Source organism: Melanotaenia boesemani, chromosome 20 (assembly GCF_017639745.1).
Source record: "Melanotaenia boesemani isolate fMelBoe1 chromosome 20, fMelBoe1.pri, whole genome shotgun sequence".
Lineage (NCBI taxonomy): Eukaryota > Metazoa > Chordata > Actinopteri > Atheriniformes > Melanotaeniidae > Melanotaenia > Melanotaenia boesemani.
This window is the reverse complement of record NC_055701.1, coordinates 17,504,595-17,516,623: the sequence shown is the minus strand read 5'-3', so window position 1 is coordinate 17,516,623 and position 12,029 is coordinate 17,504,595. Positions and strand designations below refer to the sequence as shown.

General features: G+C 37.6%; 1 protein-coding gene across 1 annotated transcript in view; it reads left to right on the top strand.

Annotated features, from left to right (window-relative positions):
- Positions 1–12,029, top strand: part of LOC121631669 (brain-enriched guanylate kinase-associated protein) — a 43,189-nt gene that overhangs the window by 18,094 nt on the left and 13,066 nt on the right. Inside the window, exon 4 of the mRNA XM_041972666.1 lies at positions 277–343. Within this exon, the coding sequence (XP_041828600.1) occupies positions 277–343 (67 nt within the window). The remainder of the gene's footprint in view (positions 1–276; positions 344–12,029) is intronic.

Below are 12,029 nucleotides of genomic sequence, written 5' to 3'. Positions count from 1 at the left end.
ATGATGTAACATGCCTTTGACTAGCATGTTATGGCCATGCTTACTGACACATCATAAAATATTAGAGGAATAAAATGGGTTTTTTATTATCATTTTTATAGCATTCAACATAGCAACCTTTTTGTTGTGTTTAGGTTCAGATTTGTGTTCATGGTGATCCTTATGTCCACGCATGAGCATGTGTGTGTGTGTGTGTGTGTGTGTGTGTCTGTATGGGGGAGGGGGGGGGGGGGTGTTAATAAATGTCACTATTTATTGATTTATTGATTTTTTTAGGATCCAAAGTAGCTATGCTGCTCTTCAAAGGATCAACCAGGATTTGGAGGACAAGATGTGCAGAACGGTGAGAAACCATGACTTTTAACTACACATCACTGGGTCTGATGTATCAATTTCAAAACAAATATTATTAAGCAAAAAAATTCTACTAAAACAATATATTTAGCTCTGTAAATATTTCCAAGAAGACATTTGTGTTTCATTGTGAAGGCACAATCATAATTTTGTATTTAGCACCAGTAATGCCGGAACCATGTTGGAATTATATCACAGTGTACCTTGTGTTGCCATAATAATATCTAAATGGTGCAGATTTAAAATCCCTACCTATTATTTTATTCTATCGTCTGTTTATTCTGTTTTCCAAGGCCCTTACTATCACCACACTAGAGATATCCTGACAGGATATTTCAAGATTCTACTCAAGTCAAATCTGGTGATTTCTGATGCCAGTATATCAGTCATATCTGGAGTCAGAATTCTGTATATGTGGCCAGTAACCATATCTTACAGTTAAGACAACTCACCCTACTCATCATGAGCTTCTGCCTCTTCACCCCCTCCTTGGGTCCATCTCTTTCCATTCTTTCGTAAGATTTAAAATTTTCAAAGGCCCGGTTAGATGCTCCTGGTGAATGGAAATAAAAACGAGGTTAACATTTTTTTTAAACATGCTTATTTCTATGGTATGTGTATAAATATATATATATATATATATATATATATATATATATGCTGATGTGATGCTGGGTGATATGACTCCTGTCGTCGTTTTCTCTTTTTCAAGATGATATAATCTATCAGACTCAAATACGCTTAGACTTTCTAGGTATTTTATCTGACACTCCTCATCTTTTAAAATCTTCTGTTCCCTCATCTGCTCTAAAAGGTCTCTCTCTTGTAATTTTTCAGTTGCTATTTTCTTGTGCTTTTCCTGCTTTTTTCCCTTTGCCGCCATGGCTAGTGCTATTTCTTCTTTAATATACTCTCTTCGACAAGAGCTTGCTTAGCAGCCTGTATCTTATTTGATGCAGCCAGTTTATCTGACACAATTTGTGTTTTTATCTCATGCCGTTTATTGATCAAAGCTCGGGCCTAATCTATTTTCCGCTGTTTAGCGTTCATCTCACAGTTATAATGGAAAAATTCGTCCCCTTCTTCAAGGCGGGCTTTATAGCGCATTAATTTGGTGATTCTCTCTCGTGATTTTGCTGGAGGAAAAGCCCTAGTTCTCCTTTTCTCTGCCTCTTGTATCTCTGAATCCGGATTTTTTTTAAATCCTGGTCCCTTTGCCATTTTTGTTTCTCTAGTTCCAACTGTCTCTCTATTTCTGTCAGCCTTTTCTTTTCCTCGATAACCTTTCTGTTCTCTTCACCATTAATCCTGTCTTTCTTTATTCTCTCATGAGCTAAAGCCTCATTATATTTTAAGGCTTCAGATTTGTCTTGCTACACTCTACTCATATTTTCTATGATGCTCTTGTTCATATTGTCTTTTCATGTTATTAATTGCTTTTCGATTTTCATTTTCTATATACCGCTGTTCTGTTCTGTTCTGTATGCTCTATTGAATGCTTGAACATACGGATCTTGTTGAAGACGCTTACTTTGGATAAGTTCATATTTGGCCTGCTATTCCTGGTTTTCGAACTCTCCTTGCTCAGCTACACGCTTGGGGAAAGAGGGAAATTCTTTTGGGATGCTAGTTTTGGAAATATGGATTGGTATTGAAAGTGGCTTGTTCCTTTTAAATTCTGTATCTCAAACAAAATCAGAGAATTACACTTAGAGATACTACATAACATTTACACATCTAAAGCCTGGTACACACATAACGATATTTGTGCTGTTTTTGTCCCGATTTTGCCTCTTCCCGCGATTGGACGGCAAACATCCGATCATCGTGAGATTTCCCTGTCCAATCATCATTTGGTCTGTGGTGTGTTCCGAGCCGATTTGTCCCGATAATCCGCCCTGAAACAGGCCGTAGCCGACAACTGGGAACATTGAACATGTTTAATATTTTCAGTTCTGGCTTTTTCTGTTAACAATAGTCCCAAGACCACCGTCATTCCCTCCTCCTATATATCCCTTCCACAGCTTTTGCAGCCACCCAGCTCACACTGCACTCGACCCCTATGGCCCCTCCTGCAGGTGGTGAGCCCACAGGAGCGGAGGCCCATGTCACCCTTTTGGGCTGAGCTCAACAGGGCCCCATGGGCAAAGGCCTGGCCACCAAGCGCTCGCCTCCGTGCCCCACCTCCAGGCCTGGCTCCAGAGGGGGGCCCCAGTGACCCACGTCCGGGCAAGAGAAACCTTAGTCCTTGCTTTGTTATCATCATAGGGGTGATTTGAGCTGCACTTCGTCCCTCCCCTAGACACCTGTTTGCCATGGGTGACCCTACCAGGGGCATGAAGCCCCCAACAACATAGCCGCTAGGATCATCAGGACACACAAACTCCTCCATCACGATAAGGTTGCGGCTCAGGGGAGGAGAGTTGAGTTTGAGGGGCTCAAGGTCGCTGCTCCTCCGCATCGAGAGGAGCCAGATGAGGTGGCTCAGGCATGGTTACCTCCTGGACGCCTCCCTGGTGAGGTGTTCCGGGCACGTCCCACCGGAAAGAGGCCCTGGGGGAGACCCAGGACACGCTGGATGGACTACATCTCTCGGCTGGCCTGGGAACACCTTGGGATCCCTCCGGATGAGCTGGTGAATGTGGCCAGGGAAAGGGAAGTCTGGGTTTCCCTGCTTAGGCAGTTGCGCCCGCGACCTGACTCCAGATAAGCGGCAGAAAATGGATGGATGGATAAATGGACCACACACAGTACGATCAAAACTGATTTTTTTCTTCTTCACGTGTGAGGTCTCGACCAGATTAAAAATCTCACAAGATTAAAAAAATTGTTATGTGTGTACCAGGCTTAACACATATATGTCTAGATTTTGTGACATTGATAACAAATGTACCTTTTGCAAAACTGAACCTGAACGTGTAACTCACTTGTTTTGTGGTTGCCCACATAGTAATACATTTCGGAAAGAATTTGAGAACTACATACTATGTAAAACAACTCGTAAAATCATAATAGAAGGGACGGACATCATTACTCATTTTGAATCCAAAGAAAATGATTTAAAATAAAAAAAAATGTATATCACTAACTGATATTCATTCAGAGGTTTTCAACCAATAAACTGTCACAAATACTATTGTATTTATATATTCAATATTATGAAGTCTGTCACGCCAGTTTTTTCTTAATTTATATTTGTTTAGTATATATAATGTATTTTATTTTGTACTTTTTTCCTCTTCTTTTTATTTATTTCTCCATATACATATTGTACAAACTGGACTGGATTTACTGTTCACTGTTCACAAAAGATTTTTAAATATTCAGAATTGCTTGAAAAAGACTAAATTTACAAATAATAATAATAAGAATAAAGAATTAGGTTACATTTAGAGTATGAATTGGTCACAGCATTGCAATTATTTTAAGTACCCAGTGACACCACCCCCTTCCCTCCCATTAAACATGTCATTCCCCAGACCTTTAAAAAAGTGGTTCAGGATTTCTTCTGCAGAGAAGTAATAGCCTAGGTTTTTAGTCATTTGATGGTTTTATTTATTTATTTATTTATTTATTTTGCTTAATTTTTTGCCTTAAATGGCAGTATGTCAGAGGGGGAAAGGAAAAGGAAACAAATGGAAAGATTTTGCCATTACTGTGGAAAAGATGTTTCAAAATCTCCCTGAATAGTTCGAATCATGTCAAGAGTGACAAAACAGAGGAAGCTCTGTAAGTGACTCGACACTGTTCTTCTGACCAAAGCCGTTGGCTCTCCATCTGCAGCATATGATTCTATTGGGCTGATGCTGATAGAGAGACCTCCCAACCTGTTCTTCACGCCACACTGTGTTGTTGTTTGTCCTCTGTGTGGGCCCAGTCTGTGTCTCCAGTTGACCTCTCTTTTCTGGTGGCGGTGAAGGCTCCTTATCTGTAGGGTGATCATATTTTTGAGATGTGAGCAATGAAAAACTTAATCAAGGTTAGAAATTTACGCAGATATAATTTGAATTATAATTCCAAATATTCACAAGTATGCCTCCTCTGTATTGATTGAGGGTTGTTTTTATCTTTTTCTAAAACGTAACTGCCATAATCAGGAAAGGAAAATAGGATGTTTGGGAAATCTTACCAGAGGAAATTGAGTTGATTCTGAACTCGGCTGAAGGGCTATATCTTTTCCATCTGATTCGCAAGGGTTGACTTGGTTCAGGATCACGTCCAAAGCCTGCTGAGTGCTGTAGATGTTCGGCATCTTCGTCTCTTAGTTGACGTTCATACAGCATAAAATTTATGAAGCCAGTGAACAAATTATCCATCTCGGTACAAGATTATGTGGAAAAAAGACAGGGGACGCCTGTTGACTGTTCAGCTATTATTTTGTAAAAATCATCAACTTGCCTATGCTGTTTTTAACAACCACACAATGTGGTGTTGACTGAAACTAGTTTTGAAATTACTTTTCTGTTCTCACAAAAGTCTCATTTGAAAGCAGACTGTGTGTACAATATTGCGATGAATGTGCGAACTCGAACCATTTCACACATGAGCAATGCCAAATAAAGGGTATTTGAAAAATGTGAGAAATGGTCAAAAACTTATAGACTGTTTGTGATGACTGAAACAAAACAGTGCGTTTTGAAAGCCCCTTCCAGTCCCCATGGAGATAAGCTCTCAGTAGACATCTGAGGCTCTTTTCAAGCATACCCATCCCCCATGATCTGAGTGTGTCCATGTCAGACAGTCAAGTTAGGTAATGGCTGCATGTACAAATGAATTGTAGGCCGTTCAGTTGTTAGTTTCAAACCACACAGCCTTTTGGTTGTCCTCTGGGCATGATAGCAATAGAAAACTCTGGGTTTTCTAGTTTTAAATGTAGCACAACTATTTCAGATAATATTTATCTGCTTCAGTGTTTAAGGTCATATATCCAAATGACAGAATTCAGTGAGTGTCCCTAAAGTACATGTATAGCAACAGATGCAGTCCTCATGCAGTATCTTATGTCCGTATGTCACCATATATGGCTCATATTGACCTTTCTGGATTTTCAACAGAAATGGTCCAGATTCTTCTAAGACTAAAATATCCTCTACAGATATGTAAGGATTCTGTCCCTTTTCAGTATCTTGACCTCAGATACTTCCAGACAGGACTGCAGGTCATATCCCGAACTCCTATATGACAAAAATCAGACACATCTGTTGTCCGGACAAAATATATGTCATGCAGTATCTTGTGTCCGTATATCACCAGATATGAAGCCAGTCTCAATATGCACCAGAAATGGTATTTAGGGAAGTATCCCCTACAGGTAACTCTGGATTTTTGTACTTTCACTCAGTGCATTTTCTGTCAGTGTTCATTTTATATATGATTAAAATCTAAAGTTAATCTATTTACAAAACATGTTAATTTAAACAAACTTTTTAAGAATACACAAAGCACCTTAAATTATTCCTTCTCCTGCTAAAACACAATGAGTATGTATGAGTAATTCTAAAAATAATACATGTTTTCAATAATATTCTGTTAAAATGGAAAAATCTACAAACACTCTTGAGTGCAGCACGTTTACATGCAGCAGACATTTTTTCTGGCATTCTATATTTCTACTTATAAATATCAATGGATTAGTTTGACCTTCAGGCCTCTGCATGTGCAAACTTCATTACTGTCTTACCAGATTTTCAGCCTCTGCTACATTTCCTGACAGCAATGCCTGTTTCTATCACTATTTGGGGGGAAAGAAACAGAGAAGTAGGTTCTGCACACTAATAAAAGATGTAAAAGGGAGGAGTTGCAAACTACATTGTTGTACACACATACACACTTACAGAGCTGAGCAGCTTTTGACCTGAAGCTTGACCTGAAATCATTTAGTGGAGAACATGAAGTCCAGCAGTTACCAGGAAACCATTTCTTAAAGTGTGCTGTTGGATGAAGCGCCTCTTCTTTCTCTCTTAGAACGCAGTATTTGTACAAATACAGCAGCTATTAAATCCAAATGATAAAATATTGATTCCAAACCAAAGCAAGTCCCAACTGAACAAATACATCAGTCAATAAGTAAATTAATGAATTAATTAATAAAGCTGGAAATTGATGGTGTACAGTAGTTGCAGTAGAGAGTGTCCTCAGTGTTCAAATGCAGACATCAGCTCAATTATGTAACATTATATTAGCTTTGATTGTTTAACTTAATTAATTCTTAATTTATATTTTAAGTTGGTTTTTTTTGTTTGTTTGTTTGTTTGTTTTTTGGGGGGAGGGGGTATATTTGTTTTGCACTTTGCACTTTTTCTCCATGAATGCATGCATTATTTGATTTTTATAGCTGCCTACCATCATTCAATCTTGCTGACTGTTTCAGGTATGTTGATGCTGGTGTATGCACACTCTTAAATGCTGATTGACTATGTAAAATCTTTCTCTAATTTTCACCCAAGTCCATTTGTTGCCAAAAATCTACTGCAAGTAATCAGTCACAGCTCATGTCTTAGTGTCAGATTCTAATGTATACCATTTTCCATTAAAGGTATTCATCTTTAATTCACAAAAGAGGTGTCAGAGAGGTGCTCCAACTCTCATATAACAAACGTAATTCCACACAAAAGTGCACCTCTCACCTTTTAAAGAAGGTATTCACTCTATATGGGGTAAACAGAGAAAAATGTTGTGTATTGTAATCTACACCCATGTCCTTAAACACGACTATTTAATGTTCTGACTCTAAAAAACCTTAAAATGACAGCTTAAAATTTAAAACTGCAGAGGAAGAAAGAAAGATATAATGATGATTAACAAATGCTTCAGATTCCCAAATACAGTGATAATTATATATTATAGTGAACAGTGATAACATTTGCGGTCTCTGTTCTCACTCTCATCAAAGAAAGGAGAAACCTACTGTAATCGATTTGAGCTCACCTTTTCAGCAGAAGAACCACTCCCAGCTCTCTCAGAGCAATTATACCATCAAAGACAGGGTGCACAATCAATGTCCAAAGTAATTGGTCCTAGCTGCCATACAACCCTGTTAAAAAACCATTACAGCTAACTGCTGTTGTGGTCACATCAGCAGCATCTGTCCAATCACATCAGGCTGACAGGTTTCCCAAGTGTTTCCCCCTCAGCTGTAAGACTTATAATCCTGAACCTGTGCAGGAGACAAATCGGCTCTGCTACAGGACCCATCCTTATAACTTACAGTATCTAGATTAACCTGAGTTGTAAACTCATTTGATCCATGGTGATGTCTGCCCAGCAGTGATAGAAGATGACAGTGTAAAGTTATTAGAAAACTAAAAACCACAATGCTAACCAATGGTCATCCATATCAGAGAGATGGAAATTAATTCCCTCAGTCAGCTGATTGTCATCATGCAGTTTACCTTCAAGTCTATTTACTACCAAGAGGGATGCTCTTAGCACCCTTTAAGGTCAATTTAATGACTGTTTTTTCAGAGTTTTTCACCATAGCCTACAATTCCCATGTGCAGATTTTGTCCAGATTCCTGGCTTTCTGGGATTTGTAACTATTTTTTTCACTTTCAGAATACAGGAGACCTTATCTGAAGCTACCAGAGAGAAAATACTTAAATAAATAGCCTCTATCATTTTCTTTGGAGCCCAGCAAGCATTCAAAGATGATCTTAAGATGATTCTACAGCCTCTTGCCATTTTGTTTTGTTTATTTTTGGTTGAGTTTTGATATTCCATCAAAATGTTTTTTTTTATGGGATAGAGAGGCTGGAGTAAATGGCTGGTTGTTCATTATTGTAGAGAAAGTGTGGGTGACTCTCTCCTCATATTCTGAGATGGACTCACTAGAGTGTCATCTCCAAATACAGTCACCCTAATATACATATCTGTGTTAGGCAGATATGTAAAATAATGACTTAAGGCAGAAACACATCTTTAAAAAAATGCTGATTGGGATTGAATGGGGATTGGAAAATATTATTTATGGCTTGCACTGATAAATACAGTTTTTATTGTTGATTTTTTTATCATATATTGTTCTTGAGCACTAAGAATTGTAAGAAGTCATCAGAGAACAGTACATACAGATGAGACATTTATAACATCGCAATCTCGTGGTATTTGCAGCTTATTATTTGCAGCATTCTCATGTAATTCTTCTTGCTTTGTTATACAGGAATAAAATGAAAGCCTACAGTCTCGTCCCTTCATGGATCATTCTTCATTGTTACAGTACAAACACATCTGCATATTCTAGTCAAGTGAAAGTGAGTTTGAAAACTCTTGACTTTTCAAAGGCACTCTGTCAAAACGAAGGCCTTCGCGTAGCGAATCGGTCTTCATGGCAGGAGACAGTATGGGAATTTATTTTTTTTATTATTTTTCTAGAGGCCTCATTGGGATTGCCATTTCTTTTGATATCATGTCAGGCAATGACATTTCAAGGGGGGAGCATGTTCCTTTGTAGAAGACAGTACAGGCTGGCAGGCAGTGACAAAGGAAGCTGCAATCAAATCAAGCACGTAATTAAAAGTTCTGAGAAGCATGAATTGGGAAGGTCAGCTTAAAAATGACAAGGAATAGAACAAATTCATGAAGAGCAAAGCAAGAGATTAACACCTAGAAGAACTGACAAGATGTCTGTTGTAATGACTGAGTGCAAATGTACTCAAGATGGATCAGAGAGAAATGTTTAGGTTTTGATCTTCCTATAAGCAGCGCTGTCGGTGGAGCTGTCTGCATGAATGAAATAATACATTATCTGTCATAACTACAAAAAAATCATGCTTGAATTATAGCTTTGGCAGTGCCAGTATTGGACCTGTTATAGCTTGGTGCCTTGGTGGAGTATGAGTTTAAATTAATCTTTTTGAGAAAGTGCTGCTGCAAGCAGAAAATTCATATTTGCATACAATTGTTATTCAGGTACGATCCTTGTCTGTTGTTTCCAAAAAAATATACTTTAAACTAAAGTAGACTTCAAAGACTTAGCCCAAATGCAGATTGTATTAACATTAATTACTTTAGAATATAAATAATACCAACATTTGTAATTAAACAGGCTGTGTTATACTTCATAATATGTCATATTTATGTGTTTTACACAGAAACCTTCTTGTCAGGAGATCATGTACTGCTGCTTAATTTGTCCACGCTGCTGAAAATTTTTATTTCACACATATTTTTAGACCAACTAACTAAAAAGGCACTCTGGAACTGGCAGGAAATTAAGGTCAATCAAGCTTAAATCAAGCTTTCTCAATAACTGTCCTTCTATTTCAGCTAATGGCGACTTTATCAAGAAGTGCCACCACAAAAAAGTGTTACAGTGAATTAATTAATTAAAGTTTTCATCTAATTTAATATTCATTATACTAGTTTTATCACTGCATTGGCTCCCCATGCATTTTGGTTGTTCTTAAAGTCAGGACTAAAACCTACAGCGAGGGCTGCAAGCATTGCTGATGCTTTTAAAAAGAGTCTCAAGACCAACCTATTTAATTTAGCTTTTAACTGAATAGTTATCTTACCTTGTTTAGGTTACTTTATTTTTTTATTATTATTTTAATTTTATTTGACTATTTATTTATTTTAATCAGGGTATTTTTGACATTTATCTTCATGACAACACTCTTGCTAGCATTATATTTAATATCATGCTCTACTCCATAAGCAGAGCAAATAGCTGGGAGCTGCTGGAGACCAGTACTACTTCGACTGAACACCACAAGATCATCAGCATATATAATACAATTTACCAATAAATTACCAACCATACACCCAGTTTAAGCAGCTTTCAACTTCCTGGAGAGATCATCAGTGTACAGGTTTAAAATAATTGGGGATAATATCCCTTCTTGCGTGACACACATTACATCATTACTTAAAACTTTACAGAAATATTTCCACATAATCAAAATATGTTTTTACAATTTGCTCCATCTTACCCACTAACACCAGCCCATAACCTGCAATTCCTTTGGTGTAATTTGCCAGACTCAGGCGACACAATTATGATCGGCATAAACTGTCCTGCTTCCAATATTTGGTTTTATTTTAGTATATTGTATGACTTTTTCCCTTCTTATTTATTTTTTCTTTGTACCACTTAACGTTAAATGGATGATTATTGGAAAGTCATGATGTTTCCATGATTTTAAAAATTTCAGGCAAAAATAAATCTGATAAAAATCCACGTAGAAATCACCAGAAAAAACAATCATATGACTGAACTGGAAGTGAAGCTTCATTTATCATCAAGTCACCTCATTACTGGGAGAACAATTCAAACCTTGAATTCAGGATTCATCCAAAATTGCACCTTCTGAAAGCTGAGACTTAATGCATTTCCCCTCTTTCTTGCAAGTGTGTGGAACCTGAAGAAGCCTTTTGGATGAAGGATGAAAAATCCTCAAAAACAAAGAAATAAATATCCAGTTGACTTTATTCAAGTTCTTAGTGATTACCAAGACCTGGATGACTGAGAACTTACATCAATATATTGTGTGGAAAACTTTTATGCTTTTTGGAAACAAAGCAAAAATTTTCACCAGGGATGGGTACTTTTGTTTTTGATACTTTTTTATGCTAATAAAAATGTAGTTTTTGTTGGATGACTGCTGATATTCGTTGTCTTGAGCTCTGAGCCTTCTCAAAAAGAAAACATTTCCAATAAAGATCTTTATCCTCAAATCATAGCCTAGAGGACATAGTTGCTGGTTAGTTTCCTTGACCAGCAGGAAAAAACTGGCCCTGGGTAGAATATCGTGGAATAATCGTAGTACATAATCAGTAATGTCTCACTCTATTCCCATCACATCTCATGTGTCCTTCAGCAAGGCAACCAACCCCCAGATTGCATCTCTGCAATTTAATTTTATTTTCTTCACCAGAGTGGGCAACACTTGTTTAGGAAATATCAGTTATTTTCTGCAAAAAAAATTCTGATCTGCTCTGGTCCTGCAAAACGTGTGTGTTGTGGTAATTGCAGTAGTCATGGTAACACCGAATAACAGAAGCTTTTCCTATTTTGTATTCACAGGTTCTCATAGGACCCAAAAACAAATAATGGCTTATTCAGCTCCAGTATGTTTACCAGTGTGAAAGGTGTTAGATGATTAATAGCCCTGGTGGGGAGAGAGAGATGTGTGAGGAAGCTGGTTGTGTCTGTGTTAATGTTTTGTGCTGTATGTGTTACTCTATGTTCCTCGGTGAGCAGCACTGAGGCCTGTCTGCAGGCCACTAATTAGCAACATTAAAACCACGGCCGTTTATTGTAGCCTTTCATTGACAAGTGCAAATTACACAGTGAAACCTGGTTGATGCTGCTTTGGAACAGAATATCATCGAATGGACTTTGATTCAACAGTAAGAAGAAAAATACAGACCAGACTAAATTGTAAAAGCATTTTTAAAATCCTGGTTGGAAATGAACTTGTGTTTGCACCAAAGCCAGTTTAATGCTAAATTAGGTCCAAGTATAACAAACTACTAGAGCAGAGAGAGAAAAACTGTGAACCTGTAGCTCTTTCTTAGCATAAAAAAAAGTAGCTAGCAAGCTAAAAATTTTATCACCCGTGTTTCAGCAGGGAAGCTCTAACTTCTTTTAGCTTGACAAAGAAAACTGTTCTTTTCAACCTCCTTAACATCCAATGGTGTAAAGTCCTGGGTGCAAAGTGTTGAAGAAGTGTTGC